General features: G+C 34.6%; 2 protein-coding genes across 3 annotated transcripts in view; both read right to left on the bottom strand.

Moving 5' to 3' along the window:
• Window positions 1-234: 234 nt before the first annotated feature.
• Window positions 235-9,256, bottom strand: LOC106886518 (retinol dehydrogenase 8-like). The gene is made up of 6 exons (XM_014939530.1): window positions 9,251-9,256; window positions 6,307-6,468; window positions 4,886-5,065; window positions 3,717-3,810; window positions 1,890-2,073; window positions 235-1,061 (listed from the first exon to the last, which is right to left on the bottom strand). The coding sequence occupies exons 2-6, from the start codon at window positions 6,455-6,457 to the stop codon at window positions 828-830; spliced, it is 843 nt and encodes a 280-aa protein (XP_014795016.1). The 5' UTR covers window positions 6,458-6,468; window positions 9,251-9,256; the 3' UTR covers window positions 235-827.
• Window positions 6,495-22,204, bottom strand: part of CCDC18 (coiled-coil domain containing 18) — a 29,161-nt gene continuing 13,451 nt past the window's right edge. The window contains exons 15-26 of one of the 2 annotated variants that reach the window (XR_001411669.1): window positions 21,835-21,969; window positions 21,185-21,262; window positions 19,626-19,742; window positions 18,173-18,340; window positions 17,571-17,713; window positions 17,010-17,173; window positions 15,966-16,179; window positions 15,327-15,426; window positions 14,131-14,247; window positions 13,543-13,687; window positions 12,939-13,027; window positions 6,495-10,556 (exon numbers count right to left, since the gene is read on the bottom strand). Coding sequence is in view for 1 of the 2 variants with exons in the window: in XM_014939529.1 (XP_014795015.1) it covers window positions 13,547-13,687; window positions 14,131-14,247; window positions 15,327-15,426; window positions 15,966-16,179; window positions 17,010-17,173; window positions 17,571-17,713; window positions 18,173-18,340; window positions 19,626-19,742; window positions 21,185-21,262; window positions 21,835-21,969 (1,377 nt within the window). In the remaining variant the exon portion in view is untranslated. The remainder of the gene's footprint in view (window positions 10,557-12,938; window positions 13,028-13,542; window positions 13,688-14,130; window positions 14,248-15,326; window positions 15,427-15,965; window positions 16,180-17,009; window positions 17,174-17,570; window positions 17,714-18,172; window positions 18,341-19,625; window positions 19,743-21,184; window positions 21,263-21,834; window positions 21,970-22,204) is intronic. The other variant, XM_014939529.1, reaches the window with a different exon arrangement.

Below are 22,204 nucleotides of genomic sequence, written 5' to 3'. Positions count from 1 at the left end.
AAAGAGAGGGAAAAGACCTTATTCTCATGCTAGAATTTTGGTTTAATAAGTTCTTACTAGGATGGCTTGGAAAAGGAGAGCCTGTGGCTCAGCTTCAGCCGCTCAAGGCACTTAGGGCATTTAATGGATTTAAATTATTCTTCCGGATAATATTTCGTTATTTTTGCAAAAAAAAATTAGTAGTTGCCAGACAGTAAGAAGGTATTTTATTTTGAGATGCTTTTAAAAAATGTTTTATTGTCCACTATGTGTAATATGCCAGTAAACGCTGCATGTTCAGAATATTATAACATACATATGAGTCATAAATACTCTAGTTGTGACATTTTAAGATTGATGAGTGTTTTTTTTATGTTACTGGTAAATAGACCTGCTTTCTGAAAATGAGAATTCTATTGTGATTGATTACTATACTAATTCTATTACATTTTAATAAGTAAAAAGTTAAAATATTTTTATAATATTAACAATCTAAATAATTTACATACAATACACATTTCAGTATGTATTATACTCTAAGACGTGAAGGGGATTGGGTTAATAGCGAATATCCAAGTATCAGTCAATGTTTATGTTCCCATGAAAACAGATCTCTCTAAAAAGCAAACACTAAACAGAATAAACCTATAGTTAGAGGATTTTAGTTTCAAGGTTCTGCAAACTGTAAAGTTCAAGATACACGCATTGAGCTGAATATCTTAGCTAAGCTCAAATAAACACCTTGAATGCATTTTCACAATTAGAGAGCAAAGGCATTTGAATAACAGCACACTGCATTATCAGTAGCTACAACAAGTAATTCCAACTTGCACTATATAATCTCATCCTTATTGTGAGGGTTTTCCCAGGTCAAAGCTCTTTCTACTTCTCCACCTTAGCAACTTGATAAAGTTAAGACTTGCACTGAAGATTTTGTCATGATGAAAAACCATTTTGTAGAATATATCAATGGGTAGATCTCCATTTGGATCTGCATATTTTAGGGTTGTCATTGGAGTATACAAGGTGTTGGTCTGATGGCGAAATGGTGGATTTTCTGCAAGAATTATCTTTACCGTATGCTGTCAAGAATGAGAAACAGAATTGTTAAAGAGCCTTTACAAAACTATAAATTAAAACCTAGTTTTCAGTTAAGCAGAGGAAAAGTAGAAGAATGAAGTGCTAGAATTATGTAAAACCTTTACATCTTTTTATTGGAATTTCATTATATTTTTTTCTTAAAATATTTTTAAGCCTTTAAGTACTTCTTACTTACTCCTATTTCTGTTTATCTGTACTATGGTGATAGAACCTTACACCTAAGTATCATAATTAGTCCTCCAAAATTATGCCTGTATGCCCACAGTAGGTAGATCCGTTCTTTTACCGTTCACTGGGAAAGGATCAGAACAGTGCACTTTGCAGGAAGATCTGGGAACGACCTGTTCTTTACCAGCAAGCACCTGAAATCATTGTCCCCTTCCACAGCTTGCCTAAACTTGTCTTCCTGCAGGAGTGAATTTGGCATTAGCAGTGGGATTACTAGTGAGACGGAGAGGAGAGCGGCTGTAAACAGTGGTGGGAACCCTGTGTAGATGTATGGTGACACTGCAGAATGTCCAGACTTCACCAGATAAATGAATCTAACACCTCAGTGTTATTTAAATTACAGTTCACGGCTGTCTTCACTGCTTCAAAATGAACATTCTTTTAATATTCTAAAGGGTTTGGTTTAAAATTCCTGAGATTCTCTTGGGTTTTTAAAAGTAATTTTAAATTGTGTGAATTAAATTTAATTAAATCTAATGCTTCTACCAGCAAAACCCCCCAATCAACCAGTGCATTTGTAAATTACAAAGGAAAAAAAAAAATCAATAAAAAAGAAGATGGGAGAATTGTTGATGAGTTACCTCTGCAACATCTTCAGCACTTTGTCCCAGGCTCTGGAAAATTTGTTTGTAATTTTTAAGGTAAATATTAGTAAACATCTCAGCTGTTTCCTCATCTGCAGCTGAAAGATCCATTTTCATTCCATCTTCAAACACTTTTCTTTCAAACTCTGTAACCACGGGGCCCGGTTCAATCAAACTTAACCTGTTTAAAAAGCAAAGATACACTGGTTATTGGCTATCCTCTGTGGGAAATACACCTCTCTATCCTTCTCAAAAAAGAATACGGAAGAGCTGCACCATGAGTACATGCAGGCAAGCAATATTAAACAGTACATTCTGTTAGGGCAGTCCATGCTACGTTATTGTTCTCACGCTCCTGCCCATGCATGTGTAGTAGTAGAAATCTGCCTGGGCTGCATTTCAGGGAAGTGCTGTAACTTAATTCATGGCAGAAGTAAGCGCAGTTGTTACCTGCTGTCTCGCACATGAACTTACCAAATATTAAGAAAACTAATTAAAATATTATAAATTCATTACTTTCTGGACAAAATCCTACATAGGTTTCTTTGTTAGAGCTTTCTTGTGATAATACTAGAAGTAACTGAAAAAGAAGGGGGAATTACCCAAACATGGATTTTTTTGTCAGGCTGTCAGCGTTACATAATTCCAGATCTCTCTACAATATGATAATAAAATACAATGTTGAGAATTTTGCCGTGGGTGGGTAGATTTTGGCTGCTGCCAAATCTGGAAAATTTTATTTTGCTCAGTAGCGTGTTATAGCAAATCACTGAAATACAGTTATTTCTCAGTTCTTTCCCGGTTCTTTTCTCAGGCAGTAATTACTCCCAGCCACCACGTTTATCAAAACACTCTTTGGGATAGGATCTTTTCCTAGGCCTGAGTTCTGATCAGGCTTCTCTTTAGAACTGAATCAAGTTATTGACCTTGACAGCAGAATTCCAGCTCTTGCTGGAATTCTAGCATCACTCTTCACACTGGACCTTTTCCCATTCCGCTTTCTTTTTTTAACCTCCTTCTTGCTGGATCTTATAGTCTTGAAATCTTATCTGGTATATCTCATGTTTCATTACAATATAGTTATTTTAAATCCCTCCAAACTTTTCAGAGCAGTATGTAAAATGACAGTTTGGATGCCTCTTTGTCTCTGAGATCCCATGACAGCGGCTGTCTCTTCCCCCACAGCACAAGGGCTAAATGTTTAGGCACACAGAGGTGCAATGGATATTGAGCAATCAGACTTCACACAAACAATAGTAGCAGAATTACACAAATGTGAATGTGCATGTGACAAATCAAACCGCAGAGTCCCCCACATAATAAACAAGACTATTTTCTTAACTACTGTCTTAAACACTAGGAAATGGTGCATCACATTCTTCTTGCTTTCCTCCCTCCTGCTGTCATTAGAGGTATCTCACCATATGTTCCATTCTGATGGATTTCCACTTGCTCTCTCTCTCTATCATGAGCCCTTGAACTATCTGTGAATTGCCTAAGAAGTACAGGTTGATACTATAATTTTATTCCTATGATATTGCACAGAAAAATTTGATTTCAGAAGTATTACATACACTGTATTTTATCCAAAGCTGAACAGCCTTTAACTATTCATGAGAACATGTTTAGTTTAGCATCTAGATCTTTATTTGCTTATGTAGTGTGAAGAATGTAGATATTTCTATGCCTTTTGTGAGGTAGGTATGATTTCCATGGGTTCTTCAATCTGTTTCTCCTAGATAGCAGCAAGCTTTAAAAATTTGTTTGCTAGCTCTGAATATATTTAATCTAAAATACAGTTTACACCAGTGGATTGATACTTACTGGAGTTTGAACTTGAGTGCTTGTATAGCTAAACTTTCGCAGAATCCTTCCACAGCAAACTTGGATGCAGCATAAACGTCATTAAATAAGATACCTGATGGTACAAACAAAACATTCTGAGAATGGGATTGTATTCAACATACTAACAGTTTAGTTTTTAAAACTCTTGTATTTTCCTAAAATTTCTACACTCTTGGTGGGAAAACATTAGAAAAATCCTTGGGAATACTCAATCCAAATACTGATTTTTTGCATAGATTCTCAAAATTGCTCATTCTATGAAAGGATGCTTGACTAATGCTTTTCCTCCCTGCTGATGATGTCATCTCTTTGGATGGTATTAAATGTTTTTAGTCTAAGATATGAAAGTGTCTGTACATACAATACCATCTGCATTATTTATCAGCAAGACTTTAATAGGCTATAGATGATCACAGAAGCTGAGTGCAAAGCAGGAAATATAATTATTCAAGAGATCCAGCTTGTGTCTAAGTGATTTAGAAAAAGCACTACATCGATCCATTTAGGTGGATGGTAAGTATTGTATTAAACAATAACAACTCTTGCAGCTTGATTTAGGTCCCTTGCTCACCAGAATAATCCTGGTCAGACCAATGCCACTATTGGGATAATTGAAACAAATACTGCTAGACGAGATGGAACACAAGAGTAGGAGCATAATTATGTCACTAAAATTAGACTCTGTGGAGTTTTATGAGAGGAGAAATTTTACAAAAAAGTCGGTACAGTTGTCCAGGACATGATTGGATTTTATTCTATTATTATCTTTTCCAATAGGAAAGAGAAACATAATGCTACAAAGCCCTGTTTTCCAGATAATAAAAATAAAATAATATTTAAAAAAAAATAAATAAAAATAATTACAGTTTGAGTTAAAATTTTAAAGGAAAAATCACTGTGCAGGTTTTGTTGTTAAAATGTCTTTAGAGTAGTTGTGTGGTAACATACTACCTAGATGCATAAAAACTATCAGGTTTAAGTGCTGTTCTTGTAGTTTAAGTGCTGTACTCTCCTGTCAGCATTACAAAGCACGATAGTTAGATACGCTAGCTCCTACGTTATTTTTTTTCCAGATGAAAAGAGGTAAGCTTTAGATTTTGAATAGTGAACTCTTAGTTCAAACAAACAAACAAACAAAAAAACTTTGCCTTGTATTCCCATAACACTGCTTATTATAACTATGTGCCCGCTCTTTCTTTTCTTCATATCAGGCAAAATCTCCTTCAGGAGTCGAACCAGTCCAAAGAAGTTGGTATCCATCACAGTTTTCATTTCATCTATGGTCTGACATTCAATAGGTCCAATGAGCCCCATTCCAGCATTGCTAACTGCAGAAAATGGAAGAAAACAGTAAGCAATAATCTCCATAAACATTAGCTTGTAATCATTACTTGAAAGCAAAATGAGAATTAAGGATTAAGTGATCCTTAAATAATCCATAAAGAAAGGATTAAAAGATATTACTCTGTCACTAATGCTTTGCAAATACACTTGAAACAGCCATAGTTTTTTTATTTTTAATTATGCTTTTAATCCAATTTAAATCATCTGATATTTAGCATTTTAACTATTTTATTTCTGATTAGTCCTTTGTCTTTAAATTATAAAAGGATTACAGGCAAATGAGCTGAGAATGATCTATATTTGTTCATAATTCAGTATTAAGAATTATAGGATACAGTCAATAGGAATGAACAGAATTCTTCAATTTATTCTTAAAGGTGATAGACCAGGTCATATTTTGGTCTGCTTTTCGTTTTATTTTTTTAACATTCACCTTGTCAAGAAAAATAACAAAACAAAAATAAAGCACACACTTCATTGATTTTTATTTGCCTCCTAGATATTTATAAGAGAGAAATGATTGGTAGAACTGTCATTCTGCAGTACAACTAGTATGTCAAATTGAAGCATAATACATTTTGCAGAAGAAGCTTGTTAAGCAGTGCTTTAATAATTAATCAAAATTAAGGCAGGTCCATAATTTTCGATTAGAGAAGATTTAATAGTTGATGGTGTAAGCAATTTCCATCTTACTAATATATTAATAATTATTTCTAGCAAAAAAAATATGAAAGCACTTCTTGTTGAATGACTTGTATAGTAGAATTACAATTCTCAATAGAAAATGAAAGTACCTTTACTTTCTTTGCATTTGTTCTTTTACTTTCCAATTCCCAAATTCTGTTGCTTTCTCAGCACAGGCAGCTGTTGCCTTCATTGTAAATAGGGTTATGCTTCACTGATAGGACAGAAAGTCTTGTACAAGATGCCAATTTAGGCAAAAGTTCTCACATTTGCTAAAAATTCTATCATCTTATCCAAGACTCCTTTCTATGATCAAGCTTCTCCTCTGTAAGCAGGGTAAACAAGCTTCCCTACTTTGTAGGAGCCTGGTGAGATTTAATCTACTCTAGTCTGCGTGAAGCCTTAAGAATCTTAAATAGAATACACTATATAATTATTATTACTTTGATAATTTAAAAATACAGTAATGAAACTTCTCCAGGGTATTTGAGAAGTTGTTAAATAGAAAACTGGTATCTGTTCATAGACATCCTGTACTTGCCTAGGACATCGATCCTTCTGTCGGGGATACTATTGACACAAGTTTTAATAGACTGTTCATCGCAGACATCCAGTTGTTTAATTTCCAGGGTTTTGCCCAGCCTGCGACCTACGGCTTCCTCAAGTGGCTCTTTCTTGGCCAGATTCCGCATTGTGGCATACACTGCAACACAGCGGAAGCAACAGTTATCAGAAATAAAACTTTATTTGTGGCTGTCTCACTGAGAAGTACTAAATAACATTGCTCTTACATCCGTATCTTCGATATCAGATAAAAACCTAAAGTAGAAATAATCTATTTTCAACATACATTGCCACTGATTTCCCAGAGCCTGGTTCTGAAATCTTCAAGAAATTCAAAAGGAGAATTAAATTTCCATGCACACAAAGAATATGCAACATATGAAGATGGTATTATCACCAAAATTTTAAATAATGGGCATCAAGTTATGCCACTGAATTAGTTTTAGGTACCTAAAATCTAATTTTAGATTCCAGATCACCTTTTTTTTTTTTTTAATTACCATCATGTTTGGCAGAACAACCATCATTTTATTAAAGGTGGAAGACAGATACTTCCTTCAGTTTGCAAAAATCTGTTTTTGCAAGCTACTTCTCAAAATCCAAATCAGTTATCTCTATTGTGGCCTAATTACCCAGAAAACCATGAATTTGCATCCAGTCAGTTGGCAGTAAAATAAAGAGAGTAAGTATGAGAAATTAAATTTCCACAGATTACTGTATTTGTCTTGCCATCCATTTCCAAACATAGCAAATATCCCATTTTTCAGCAGAAAGACAAATCCCAGCCCTTTTGTTCATCCTCTTACGTCTACACAGTGTTGGAATAAAGAAACATACTTTAAGGAAAAAATTGCAAATTTAAGAACTCCTCAAATGGGCATGTATGTTTCCTCCAACCAAAATTTTAGTAGCCAGAACCAAAGCTAACTACAACAGTGAATGTATATCCAAGGTTGCATACTGCACAGGTTTTCAGCCATTTGTTTTTATACCACTGTTTTTTTTTTGGTTTTGGTTTGATTTTTTTTGTAAACTACTCAGTTCATGTAGCTGTTTGGCTTCAATACAAGTACAGAAATATCATCTGCTTACAGAAAGTAGAATATTTTCAGTGTATTGTATTTCCATGACAGTAGGAGGAGGGAAACGTTACAAGTCACCAAACTGAATACAGTCACCTGCTAAACACAGAGGAAAAAAAAAAATAGTACTGCCTTGAAGAATAGCTTTTAAAAAAAGATAACGAACAGATACATTGTTACCTTTAAACCTTTTCTGTTCATCTTTTGCCATTTTTACAGCTAAGGCCAGTCCAATTCCTGAGGAGCAACCTGTAATGAGGACATTTCTTCTCGCCATTCTTTTCTCTGGGTGGTTCAAGCAGTTCTTGTTCAGAGACGCAACAACCTGAATGTAGCTATGGTATAATGTCATTGGCCTTTAATGCTGTCTCCAGCTTTCCTGAGTCAACAAGTCTGAAAATGCACACCTGGACCCTGCATGATTAAGGGATAATCTCCAACTAGACAAAACCAGGAGCAGATGCTCCTGCATGAGTTTATAATCCGCATCGTCAACATGGACTATATTTACTACAAAATTTGATTACTCTTTAAAATGAGATATTTGTAAGCTACATGGATATTTTTTTTTTTTTTTACAAACAGCCTGTCATGTCAAGCTTTCTGTTCACATCAATGGAAAGTAAACTGCACCCAAAACAGGACCCCACCACTAACGGCATTCAGACTTCCCATGCTCACAGCACCCTCCTCATTCTTTTGCAACAGAATGACAAATGGATTCCTTCCCCAAGGCCTTGCTATTATAAGAGTCCTAATAGGCTTTACGGAAAGCATAAATTGAAAAATGGGATGTGGATTTGGAAAGAGGCAAGTTGTTTAGGCAGATTCATCTCTTTTTGGCAGCGTTCCCAATGGAGAACAGAGAAAGTAGGCAAGTGCGCCAGCGGCCGAGAGCAGCCAGGAAGACGACCAACAGACCAGCTTCACTACATCCTTGCTGACACCGAAATCTCCTTGAACACTTTCTAGTCTACAATTGACAAGTTGGAAAAAAAAAAAAAAGAAACAAAACAAATAAAATCAGAACCATCATGATGCCTGACTCCATTTTAGTTTTGGAGAAAATATTCCACCAACTTTGCACACAAACCTGGGATTAAACAGGGGGACATTTGGACTGGCAATTTGCTGCAGTTTGTGTTTGGCATACAGTAACTGTAGGCATATGGCATGCAGAAAGAAAATCAGACTGTTGTGAAATTTATAACCCATCCTGAGTGACAGAAAAAGAATCACCTTAATAAGCAATTAGCCTTTTGAAGAGCGTTCAGCTGATTGCAATGCCATTATACATAGAAAAATGTTTTCCAAGATTCAGTAACCCCATGTTAATGCAATGCAGTTCAGAAGAATGAACTCAGTGTTCCAGGATTTGCACATATGTAAATTGCTTAGTAACTCAAGAAAAGTAGGACTCTACAGAAATATTAACTGAAATTATGATATTAGGGGGGAAAAAAAAGTCCCTCCTTTCACTTGAACAGTGTAATTGGAATCATTAACTCCTCAGGCAATCAACAAAATAGCAAGACAGCATCTAAAGTTAATGAGAAAATGTAATTATGATTCTACTTATTTATTGGGTTTGACCCACAGTTTTACCAGAGAAGTTAGTATCCAGATACACAATTTTAGAGCAAATGCTATTCAGCTGATTCAGATATTAGGCAAATTGCTTTTGCTGCTTGTGCACATTTATATTTAGTGCATGTAGGAGGAGCAAGCAAGGCCTTATGCAACACTACGTTAGTGGAATTCCACTACTGGTGTGATGCAACCGTAGCTACAGATCGGTTATATTTTCCACTTGAAATCTGTGTTTGAAGGAGGGCTTACATGTTCCTTTGCTTTAAATAAAACTGTCTGAAATTTGATGCATAGATTTCTAGCCTGAAGGCAAACTGATCTGCCTAAAGAGAGGAAAAAAAAATGAAGTATTTTAATATTTTACAATTTTTACACTGGCCAACCTAATTCTAATGTTTTTCATTTAGTATAGAAACAAATAATATATTTATTTCCATAAGAAATAGGTTCTTATATTTCATAATAGCAAAATAATCTGAAACTGCAGAAATACTTTAGAGTGTATCTTGACCGTGTCAATGGTAGAAAATGGTTTTGTACAACCATTTAAAATAGAACGATTGCATTTGTGGAACATGCTTGCAGATACAGTAAAGGAATTTAACACATTTGCACCTGCAGAGCTGCTGGAAAACAACAGATGGGGTTTTCGGCTGAGACAGGCTTTTAATACACAAAACACTTAACTTAGGGCTAATCTTTAAATTGCAATAAATTCAATTACGTTCCTCTGCTTTTATTGACTTGATTTTCTGAAGTATAAATCACACATTGTAATGTACATAAGTAATTTTTGCATTAATTAGACTCAGATTTAGGCCTCATAACCGTATTTGCAGTTTCTGACCCTCATGTAAATATTAAAGTGTTAGAAAGAGGGGCTACATGCCTTTTATACTTGCTAAATATTGTAGTATTTTTGGAAAACTGGAAATAAATATATTTTAAAATGGCACCATAACTATGCATTCTAATCAATGGTAATATTTGTATGGATTTTAGTTTGGGAGCAAAAAAAAAATAATCAAGTTTTATGGCCCTATACCACACCACTTTGCATCTGAAAGATACTGCTTGGAGTAAAGCAAGCAGGTTTTGCCAGTGTCTATGATCAAATCAGTGTCCTAAAACATCTTACAAGCAGGTCAATGTTAGTAAGATATTGCATCTGCAACATTGTACATGTGTGAAAAAAAAGAAAGTTGTTAATAAGGTAATATCATTGCATTTTTAATTAGAAGTTAGATGTAATACAAATACAGCTTAAAATCCTTGGGAAAAAATGACATCTGAAATTAATTCTTGCAACCCAAAACAGTTAATAAAATTTACTTCTCAAAAAATATATTAAGATGCTATTATATCAAGGCAATAATCTCAAAAACAGTTGGAAAAATAAAAAAGGTTGTAATTTGCATCAGTACAAATAACTACAGCCATTATTTACAAATACAATGTTAAAATTTCCTATTTGAAGGCACGATTATGATGTCAGCAACAGCATTCCTGGGTTGCTGCTTGTCCAACGGGCAACATTCCTTCACAATTCTTGCCCCTGAAACAAAATATCTGTGATCAGAACCTCACTTCAAACTTCTATACTCAATTTGCCACATCAAAATCCATTTGTACCAAAATGTTACTTTTCATTATTAAAATTTATCTTACAAATTCAAGAAAACTAGCTGCAGGTCTCAAGTCCATGGCTGCTTTCTCAAGTTCTGCCCCTCTAGACTGAAGTTATTAATGCTTTTTTTCTTCACTGTTCTTGTAATTGACATGCATTTGTTTTCAAAATGAGCATAATTTACAAATTTTTCAACATATGTTAAGTTCTAGCAGATATGTAGGAAAATATTATGCAGAATATTTTGAAAAGAAATCTTCACATACAAATCTATGTAAAAATTTTTATACAGTTTAAAGGAGCACTGTCTTTTGAAACAACTCCTTTGTGTAAGGCTTAAGGTTTCATGTGAACTGCATTATTGTGTTAAGTTCCTAACAATTTAAGTTTCTAATGATTTGTAAAAACCTTATCAACAGTATCAAGGTATCAAGTGGAAAAAAAAGTTTATGATTTCTGTGAATACAAAGTGAGGAAATTCTTATCAACATTAACGTAAGTATTCTGTATACAGAAATGAATGCAGCCAAACATAGTATTTTGGTTAATTTCTAGAGGTTTGGCCCCCCCCCCATCCCTTAAAAACAGGCTTACCTGCAGGACATCATTATTTGACAATTCATTATAGAAAAAAACCAAACAGGAGTATATAGGCGATCAACAAAATAGTCTCTCTAGTATACAATCCACAGCAGCTATGTTTACATTAGCCAGTACTGTGGCACAACAGAGACCATATCAGCCACTAATGATTTGCTAACATCACATAATACTATGGCTCTTGGTAATTATAAATACAAAAGCAATTACATTGTGTCTCTTCGTGTTTAGCTAGGTGCTTATTCTTTATAAGGAAGGTTATAAATAGAGTACACAGACATCTATAAGTAGCATATAATAAGCTTACGGCTAATGCATGAAATAGTATTACAATAACTTCTCTTTTTTTTTTTTTACTTTACAAAAATGTAAAAATTGCTCTTTTTTTTTAATCAATCTTTGTAAGGACTAATTTTTTCTTACTTCATTTACCATTTTTATAATAATTTTATTTCTCATTTCAGTAAGGAACTGTCTCCACCTAAGATTTGCTGTAAGTCAAACCTGGTTTTGGGGTTGGTTTATTTTTAAGTTAAGGAAATGTGCTGTTTCTGGCAGGGATAGGGTTAATTCTCCCCAGGCTTTGGCCAGGACACAGGTATTCCATACCTGTGTGAGGGATGCCCAGTCTATAGCTGGGAGCTGGCTGGGGGAGGGGGCAGGAAGTCCCAGTTTGTGATCAGACTGGGGCTCCCAGGTTGTGTAATAGTGTTTGTATATTCCTCCATCAGTGCTATTGTTCTTTTCTTGTTCCTTTTGCTGTTCTGTTAAACTGCCTTTGTCCCAACCCACGAGTTTTGCCTTTTTTCTCTTGATTCTCCCCTCATGGCTGGGGGTGGAGGGTGAGAGAGAGAGCAGCTTCGTGATTCTTTGTTGCCATCTGAGGCTAAACCACGACAGGAAGTTACTTCAATTTCCCAGAAAAATGAAGACGACATTCTGAATGCTCAGTAAGACGCTTCCAGTTCCTTTATTTGGAATAGTTGCAACTTCTAAGGGTAGCAGATTGCTGTATTGTTAGAAGATCTTCACTGCAGTTTAAAGCAGATATGGAATGATTCAACTGAAAAATCTGTCATCTGGTTATTTCCTGAGTCCTGAAAGGGCAGAGTGGACCAGGACAGAAACCAACCCTAGCTAACAATTCCTTCCCTGAATTAATGTATTTCCTGTAATAAGCAAGGAAGGTAGTGTATTAAGGGGAAAAAGAATCATAGAATGGTTAGAGTTGGAAGGGACCTTAAAGATCATCAAGTCATGAATGAGACAGACTATACCCCCAGACAAAACACAAACACACACAAACACACTTCCCCTTTTCCCCAGACTGATTAGGCAATAGAGTTTTTAGAGCTTTTAGAACTAGGACAGAAAGTTCCTTTGGAAGATTGGTCAGTCTGTGATACGTTACTAATGGAGAAAGAATTTTCTTACATCATGTTAATATACACAGTTTTTAAACAAAGAAGCAACCATATCACATTCTAAGCAGAGCTAGAACCCCTCTGCAATATATTTCATATTTTATGCAGAATGCTTCTGAAATCCAGTGTTTTATCTACTTTAATACAATGCAAATAAACTTGAAATTTTATTTCCTTCATCCCAAATCTCTAAAGGAACATGACTGGAATAGGCCTATTTTCAAAGCCTTTCTTATCACATTGTTGGGCCTCCCCCTACGTGGTATTAATTCACAAAATGACTTACAAGGCAATTTGTCTGGAAAGGAAGGGTCGAGTCAGCAGCTGTACAGCAGCTAGCGAGGAAATCCCTTCCTTCAGAATCATCCCCAATGTCTTGGGAAAAGTTAGAAATACGTTAGTGATGTGTGAAAGGTAGCAGCAGGCACTGTCCTGTTCTCAACTGTCATAAATAACCTTTAACAGAAATCAAGATGGAAGAGCTGACATTGCTTTAATTTGCAGTGAAACAACCTTCTCATTGAGCTGCAACAGAGCCAAACCCCCATGATCTAAAATACAGATCAGACGCTTTCAGTGACTCTACAGAAAGAAGACTTCTCTGAGAAAACCATGTCCATAGCCAGAACATCAGGTTACTAAAGATAATCAATATTCAAATTTCTCCAAAAAGCAGACAATTAAATGTGCCATTAAATTTGTAATTTTTAAATCATTCAACTGGTTTAACTTCAGGGGATTAAGATTCAGCAAACAACAGGATATAGAATACAATTACTTGGGGAGAAGTAATTCTTTATTCTAAAGAGAAATTATATCATTCCTTCTAGACAGTAACAGTAATGGCATTAAAAATTTAGAGTTTGTTGTGTATCCAAGGAGTGTTTTACCTTTTCAAAGAGCTTCTAGGCTCTGTTGTTTTCTTTCAATTTTTTTTTTCAGCTGATTTATTTCTTGATCTCTCTGGAGCAATTCAAACTCTTTTTCACGAAGTTCATCTTTAGAATGCTGCAGTTTCTTCTCCAAGTTCTCAATCTGAACAGCAAATTCAATTAAATCAGAACATATATTTTACTGAAATCAGGACAATTAAAAAAGAAACAACCCCAAAACCACCCCAAACAAAAAACTCACAAATACCATCAGTATTACCTCTGACTTTGGATTGCCTTGTTCGTTTCTTATTTTGTCACCATATTCCTTTATTAAAACAGTGGTTTGGGAGCTATATCACATCAAGCAAAAGAATACATTTTCATTTTTATACTGCAAAATTTCCCTGCAAAATTTTTAATTTTGACAAACAAAATATTTTTGCAGGTACATTGAGGTATACCTTCCTCTCTCCCTACAATGAAGAATTAGTTTTATTGTTCTAGTTTAAACCTGGCTGGGTATTGTGTCCTAGGACCAGACTTTCTCATAGAACTAGCTGCCTTTTTTAGGGAAACTGGATTTTTAATTTAAGCAAGAATTACCTGTTTATTGCATTCCTTAATTTCTAACTCTGACTTCTCCAAATTGCACTCTAATTGAATTATTTGTTGTTCCATTTCTCCCCGATGTTCACGAACTGTCATATCCAACTGTGTAATCTAGAGGTAAAAAAAGGAAAAAAATTAGTTATTTTATTGTGAATTAGTATGCAGATTTTAAGAAGCAACATTACAAATGACGGCAAAAGGAATTAAATTAATTCTTTGTAGTCTGAAGAATATTCTCTCAAGCAGTCAATATAAAAATGCAAATCTCACTTACAAAGTTGGGGCCAAACACAAAGAGAAAAGGGGAAAAAGTCCGTAACTGAATATGTTTGGCCCTCAGATACACAGAATACAAACTTAGTTCTCATTTTAAATGCAACATAATGAGTAGCTTAGTATACTAATCCATCTTGTTAGAAAGCACCATGTATTGCCAAAGCAAACAAAAATCCCATTGCTTTGCTGAATTCCTGGAGCTGCTCACAGGGTATTGTGGCAAAAGTCTATTGGAAGGTCTGGCCTCCTTACAGTGCCAGTTCCTTCAGCAGATTTTTTTTTATTTTTTTTTTTTTTAATCCCCACCCCTCCTCTCTGCATTTTAAACATTCTTGGATAGAAAGACTGGTAACTCCTGCAGGAAGCAGCTATTAGAAGGCTAATTATAAGTGACAGAATAATAGTTTTGCCACGATGGGTATCAAATCCTGAAGCCAGACGAAAAGACTGAAAATGAGCGACAGAAAGTTATTCACAACAAAGGTACTGTTTCACATTTAGAGGTGAAATTAGTATGAGGTTAGAGGTGCTTTAGAGCTAATCAAATATGCTCCAGTGCAAACAAGGAATCTGTCATCTCCAAGCACACTTCAGTGCAGATCTTTCCTTCATTTTATCAAACAACAGGATAACAACAGTTGTCCTGTAATTGTATCACTAAGGAAGAATTATGGGATGGGTTTGCACAAGGCTTCTGTTCTATCAAAACAGTACTCTGTGGTCCCTTAGGAGAGCACAACCTGATTTTCCTGGTACCATAAGGCTTCAGTAACATAAAGCTGTTTTGAGGTTGACACTAAATTAACAGTACCGTTTGGAACTATGTGTGCAGGCAATTAAACCTAGAAGACTTTTTATAAGTTATCTACTACATAACAGGGTAATTATCAGTAACATACTTAAAGTGATCTGACCTGAGCTGCTCTTTGTTTCAGTTCCCAATTCCTTTCTTTCAATGCGTGGTCCATGTCAAGGAGTTCTTGGTTTTTGTCTTCAATTTCTCCCTTGCAATACCTGAAATTCTCATATGTTTAATTGCTTAATGCACATTCAGTTGCTTATCTTCAGGCATGCAGCTTGAAGATCATGAAATCTATTACTTAAAAAATGTGAATCAACTAATTGTTTGCAAAAAAAATGAGCCCAAATGGAATAATTCTGTTAACTATATTCCAGGTGGAAATTTTTTTATTGAAGTTATTTAATTAGTTATCAGGACAACATGTTCTTAAAAAAAAGAATAGCACAGAAGAAAGGAAACTAGACAATTTCACTATAAAAGAAAGTAATTCCTCTTACAATTATTTCACAATTTTGGAATTCAGAAAGTTTTAGCAGATTTTAAAACAGAATTCCCAAAAAAGAATTCAGCACCACTTTTAGAAATTAAGTGAGCTCAGGAGATACTGTATCAACTTATCTTACAGCCACAAACCACCTAAAAATTACGGAGAGCTGCTAAGAAAATACAAGACAACCATCCAAACTACTTACTATTCCTAAAGAAAAACTAACACAAGTAAGTTTTCAAGAAGGAAAAGATACCAGATTACCTGAGCTCTGTTGTTAGATCCATGATAGCAACATGCTTCTCCTCCAGAGAAGACTGTGCTTTCTGTAACGCATCTTGCAATTCATGAAGCTGTGCTGAAGTGATTTTCAATTCTCCATGTGCATTCTCTAATGCAGATTCTAGCTTAACTATTTTCTGTAAGGCTTCCCTGTGGCAAGCCTCACTTCGAAGCAGCTTATCTTCTAAATCATTCACTGTTTTACACACACAACACAACATATTTAATGATCAGGGCTTTTATGCAACACCGCTGTCTACTAGCGCTTGTGTTTATAAAAAAATTTCAGAATCAGTATTTTTAGCAAAATCTAGAAAAACAGTGATTTCTGAGGTTATACAACCACCTTTTCTCGTCAGCTAAGTCTTTGCTTTTTTATTCAACTCATAAGCTATAATTGACTTGAAGTACGAGGATGTATCTAAAAATGTTTGGACAAGGAGCAAGTACAGAGACAACATAGTAACTGAATATGCAGTGCTATGGAAAACTCAAGCAGAATCACTAGCGAGACTCTGGTTTGAAAGAATGGTAAAATTAAATGGAGGAGGGGGGGTTGGAAAGTATGATATTTCCATAGGCTTTCTCGTGGGGTTTTCTGTCTGTTTTAAAGAGCTGCAGTTTTGTAAATAGCATATGCCCTTATTAAATTTATGTGCCTTGTCTGATTACCACATTAAGAGTCTGCATTACCAATTTACAGAGAAAACTACTTATTCATTTCACCTGGGGTAAAGATACATCCCACAAAAGTGAGAATTTGGAAAGGTAGGTTAAATAAAGTTTGTGGGTTTGTTGATGCTTTCGAGGAGTTGAGGTTTTTTAGTTTTTTTCTTTATTTATTTATTTTAAAAACAGTAGCATTACCAACATATTAAAAGTGTGACCCCTCCATCAAAATTATCATATTTTTTACTCTCATATACATGATTATAAAACAGGGGAAAAAGAAAAAATGTCTAGTCTAATACAGACAGGGAGATAGCATGATAAAAGGAAGCCTGTAAAACACAATAGAGACATTACCCTCACAGGCCTTGTCATTGAGCTCTGATCGTGCTTCTTCCAAGGTAATATCCAACTGATTTATCTGCATTGCTTTGTCTTCACAGTCTTGTTTTAATTGCACTACTTCTTTTTCCATACCAGTAAGTTCATTCTTGCACTGATCCATCTCCATTTTAATTTGTCTAAATAGAAGAAGCAGCCAGAACAAAATGAACCTTGTAATAATAAAAGCAACATGTACGTCCTTACATGCTCTAAGACAACAAGCATTTGTGAATAAAATAGAAATAAAAGGGTCATATTAAGTAGGCTTTTCTCACAATAAAAAACATATTCTTATAGACTACCAGGCACTCCTAAAATCTGCTATCTAGAATTACAAGCAACTTGATACATTTATGAATTGAATTGCATTATGAAGTGCTATCTTAAGGCTAAATAGGTTGCCTGGACATGCATTAATTCCGTTGGAAGACTGTTGGAGAAACTGTTGCCTCCGCTAGCGAGAAACTTCCCTTCTGGTTTCAAGTCTATGCTCATAGAGAGACAGAACATACCTCTCAGTTATTCTAAACCTACCTGACTGTACTATTAAGTTCATCCACCTTCTGTCTGTTTAAATCTGCTTCCTGAATAGCTAGGCGAAGTTTCTCCTCTGCCTTTCTCAACTCATCTTCTGCATATGTTTTCTGCTTATGAAGCTCTTGTTCCAAATTGGATACCTATTTAAAACAGTATTTAAAAAGTGTTGGTACTTTTAAATTACATACCAAAGAAATATGCTTCTTTCTCTTGCAATTCATATAGGAAGATTCACATTCAATACATTCAATGTACGTTCAATTTAAGACTAGAACTTTGCAGTCACATTTGAAAGACAAATAGTTTCCAGTAAATATAACAAGATTTAACTTTCTGAATTTCAATATGCCTTTCCTTAATTGCAGTCTAGGGTTTGATTTTCCAAGTACTTGCCACTCTAATGCTAGCTAAGGTTTCTAATGGCACAGAACCTAGTTTAAGATAAACCAAACCACTAAACTTTTATTTTAGATATATCTAAAATAATAACAATCAACTCAGTTGCCAAAGAAACATTGAGATTTTAAGGGTATTACAAAAACTTTTATAAAAACATTTAATTATTTGCCTTTATGTAAACACTTCTCAGCATACTGTACCTGTTTTTCAAGTTTAATTTGATTATCTTCCAGCTCCCCATTTCTAATAGTTTCTTGCTGTAACATTTGCTGCTGGTGATGCAAAGTTTGTTGTAGGAGAATATTTTGTTCACTTGTGTCCTGAATATTCTGATTTTTTAGTTTTATTTCTTTCTGTAAATAATGGACCTGAAAACATATTCATTTTCCATTACAATAACATATTTTTATTTGCAGTTTCATCAGCTATTCTCTTCATTCTCAATGAGCACAGAATCACACCTATGAGTCAATAAAACTTCTGGCTCTGAATTTACTTGCATTACAGTCTCAACAGTACATAACACATCTCATAGTTCATCACTGAGTTGTGCTTTATAAAGTGAGGAAAGAAGTAACTTATCAGCCAGTTTTCTGACTTCTTGCTTTCTAAATATACCTAAACTGGTCAATATTTTAAAAACATATATAACAAACATTTTCCATTTTTAAATTACTGAACTACTTTTCTTTCTGTCACTCTTCTTACTATATTTCTCAGAAAGTCTTTGTTTTCCCCTTGAGATTTTGTTCTCAGTCCTCCTCTTTATTTCCTATTGCCCCTATGACTACAATCGTTCCAATAAAAAACAGGAACTCTGAGTGCCTAACTTGTCACATGTTGAATGACCTAATTTCTCAGTGATGAATGCCAAGAATTTTTTGAAAAAAAAAAAAGCTTCTTTAAAAAAAAAAAAAAAAGAAAAAAAAAAATCACTAACTGCTCACCCCAAAGTGAAAGTAGTGACTTTGTCACTTACTTATGAAACATTGCTCACAATTAAAAAGCCTCACTTGCTTCCCTTGAGTTTCACACAGCATCCAGTCTCTTCATATGCAGTACAACAACAACAGATTTTAGGGCTTAGAAAGCAGCAGTATGTATCACAGGCTTATGCCTAACACAGACTACAGATTTGCATCCAGTTACTCCTGTACAGGGAGGGAGGGCAGCACTGACACAAACAGCCTACTATGATAGTTAGTTCATGTGGTTAGTCATCTCCGTAGGTTTAAATATTATTAGCATGAATTTTTATTTAATTCTTTCTTGCTTTCATGTAGCAGTGGACAGTATGATAAAACTCAGGGGCTTGAAGTAAAAATTTTCTTATGCCCAGGTCTTCTTCCCCATTAAGGTACTTGAAACACAAACCAATTACGTGCACCTAAGTTTATATTGCAATAGCATTTTTTTTTCCCCGTGCTTTTTCACCGAATTCTGATTTTGTTACGTCTCTCAACAATTCATTCATGTTGGTATTTATTTTCCTTGAGCTTATCCAGTGTTTCTTAGTTATGATTTTCCCCTCACAAAATATATAGTTGTTTCCCAGCAAATGTTTTGTATCTTATTTCACAGACACTTTTGGATTAAATCATTCATAACAGGTGTTCTCTGCAATACAGAAAAATTGCTAAAACAAGCTGTTACCTCTTCAGACTTTTTTTTGAGTTGATTTTCAAATATCTCCTTATTTTCTTGTGACTGACTCAAGTACAGCGCAACTTCTTCCTTACATACGTCTAGGGCTGACTCAAGTTGTCTCACCTAGTTGAATGCAATAGATTACTTAAAATTGCATTGCATAATGTTTATTAACTAGTTCAAAAAAAGTGTGAAAACATATCTTTGTGCAAAACATCTGAAATCCTACATTTTTATCTAGAGAATTAAAAGAGGCATAGAAGATTATCATAAACTTAAAAACTGAAGTAGTACTCAGAAATTAAAGTTATTTGTGAAGTCATATTACAATACTTTAGACTGTCTTTAAATCAGATGAGACTATCAGTTAAGAGAAGATTTTCCAGTATTTGCCAGTAGCTAAAATTTGTCAGTAGCTAGTAGCAAACATATGCCCACTACCAAATCATTAGTCCACCATGTTTTATTCCATATAGAATAGTATAAATTTGGAATTATCATCATAAGTGAGTTGTGGCAAGTCTTTTTCAAAAATAACATTCAGATTTCAATACAATTTATCTCAGAAAGCTACTAAATAGCATTTTTTTCTCCTTTCTGCACTGACAGACAGTGCCTGTGTTCTACCAAAATGAAAAGGTAAAGCTTTTAGCAATGTCAACACTACTAATATATTTTACCCTTTTACTATTAAATTGGATTTGAGTAATCTCTAACAAATATGTTATAACCTCAAACAGGTGAAGATTATAATGAACAAACCCCCAAACATCTTAAGCCATAGTAATTAAACTTAATTGTTTGGTTTCAATGCTAAGAAGACTTGTCTCAACAACAAGAATTGTGTCAAATTGTGCAGATTGGCTAACACTTTCAATGCCACCAGTTTTCTAAACCACGTTGGATTGTATACCTCCCTCTCCACCCAAATCAAGAGCTTTTCAAAGAGAAGCAATAATATGTCCTAATTTTAAATCTTGGGAAACATCCCAAACACTACAAAGCCACTTAGACAGAAAACTGGTCCAAAGCACATTCAGAAAGAGCATGCTACCAGCTCAGGCCCCAGCATCTTCTCCTAGAGATATCCTGAAGATTTAATACCATTTGAAACCTGACTGTGGTAAATCACCCCATGAGAATTGTTAAAATACTGTTGCAAGCGCTGCAGGGAAAATATCTATCAGGCAAACCAATGCTATAATATTATGTATGTCTAAAATATAAGTCATATCTAGAGCAAAACCCTACATAACATTATCTTTGCAGATAAAGATTTACTTCAAGAGTACAGCAAGCACAAATCTGCCCTATTTGTAACTACAGTAATTTTATAAAGCAATTATGCATTGCATAATCTCTTACTGCAGGTTTCATCATACTTCTTTTAATTAAAAAAAAAAAACCACCAAAAATGGAAAAACTTCAGGCTAATGACTTCTGAAATACTTATGTGAGACAAATTTCTATAAAGCAGCCTTAATATAGTTTTCCTATAGAGGGTAAAAGGAAGCACACCGTTACTGCAAACTTTATTAATTGAAAATTACAAAGAGCTTACTAACTTTGATCGTTTCTTCTGTTAACTGACTTTTCAGCACCTTGAGTCCTTGATCTTTCTTGACATTTTGATTTTCCATTTCCTGTTTGTACACATAGTTTTATTCAAGATAACAAAATGAAATATAGTAACAGTAATTTACCTAACAAGAACTCATACTAAGAATCAGAAAAAAAAAATAATAGATCGCTGTATTTAAAACACAATAGCTTGTATACTGTATTTGTGTACTTCATAGTCTGAAGTGAGTTTGGTTCCCGATAGGTGTCCCTTCATATTCTGCAGCAGCAGGAATTATTAAAAGGAATAAAACTTTGCCATAATAGAACGTTCCTGGTTTTTCACCTAGCACAGAATAAACGCAATTGTTCTTTATCCAGATTTCTTTCCTTTGATTAGAGCCCAAGGGGAAAACCAGAGGCATAAATAGAAAGCTGAGACAAAAAATAATGAAAGGTCATTAAAGTTTGTGTTATATATAATAGTAGTAGCTGGGAACTACACTAGATCCAGTCAGTTACTCAATCAAGAAGAAGCAAAAACATAAGTATCTTTCATTTTCTAAAATTTTTCCATGTGTTTATGGATATGCTTTTCATCATTATTAGCCACTTGTTTGATTTGCATTTAAAGAAAGCCAAGAGCCAACCTTACCTCTCTGCTTTCTATCAGCATCCCATCCAATGATTCAATGTGATGCTGTTTATGTATAACATCTTGTTGCAAAATAGATATTATTTTCTCTTGTTCAGTGAATTGTTGATGTTTCTTCTCCAGCTGTGTCTGAAGCTGTCCAAAAGTAATTTATGGTTCATTATTTTAATAAGCTTTTTCAGAGAATTTGTGCATCTAACTATATCATTCAGTTCTCTTCACTCATCACTTTAAGAACAAAAAAGCAAATACATTCCTGCCATCAGCAGTATTGCAGAATCTTAAAAATATCAAGAAATCCCAAACGCTTAATATTTTAAAGCAACAGGAGAATCAAGAGAATGAGGGCAGGCAGAGTGTAATTGCCTGT

Source organism: Calidris pugnax, unplaced genomic scaffold, assembly GCF_001431845.1.
Source record: "Calidris pugnax isolate Ruff unplaced genomic scaffold, ASM143184v1 scaffold18, whole genome shotgun sequence".
Lineage (NCBI taxonomy): Eukaryota > Metazoa > Chordata > Aves > Charadriiformes > Scolopacidae > Calidris > Calidris pugnax.
Note: the sequence above shows the minus strand (reverse complement) of the source record. Positions and strands in the feature narration are given on the sequence as shown.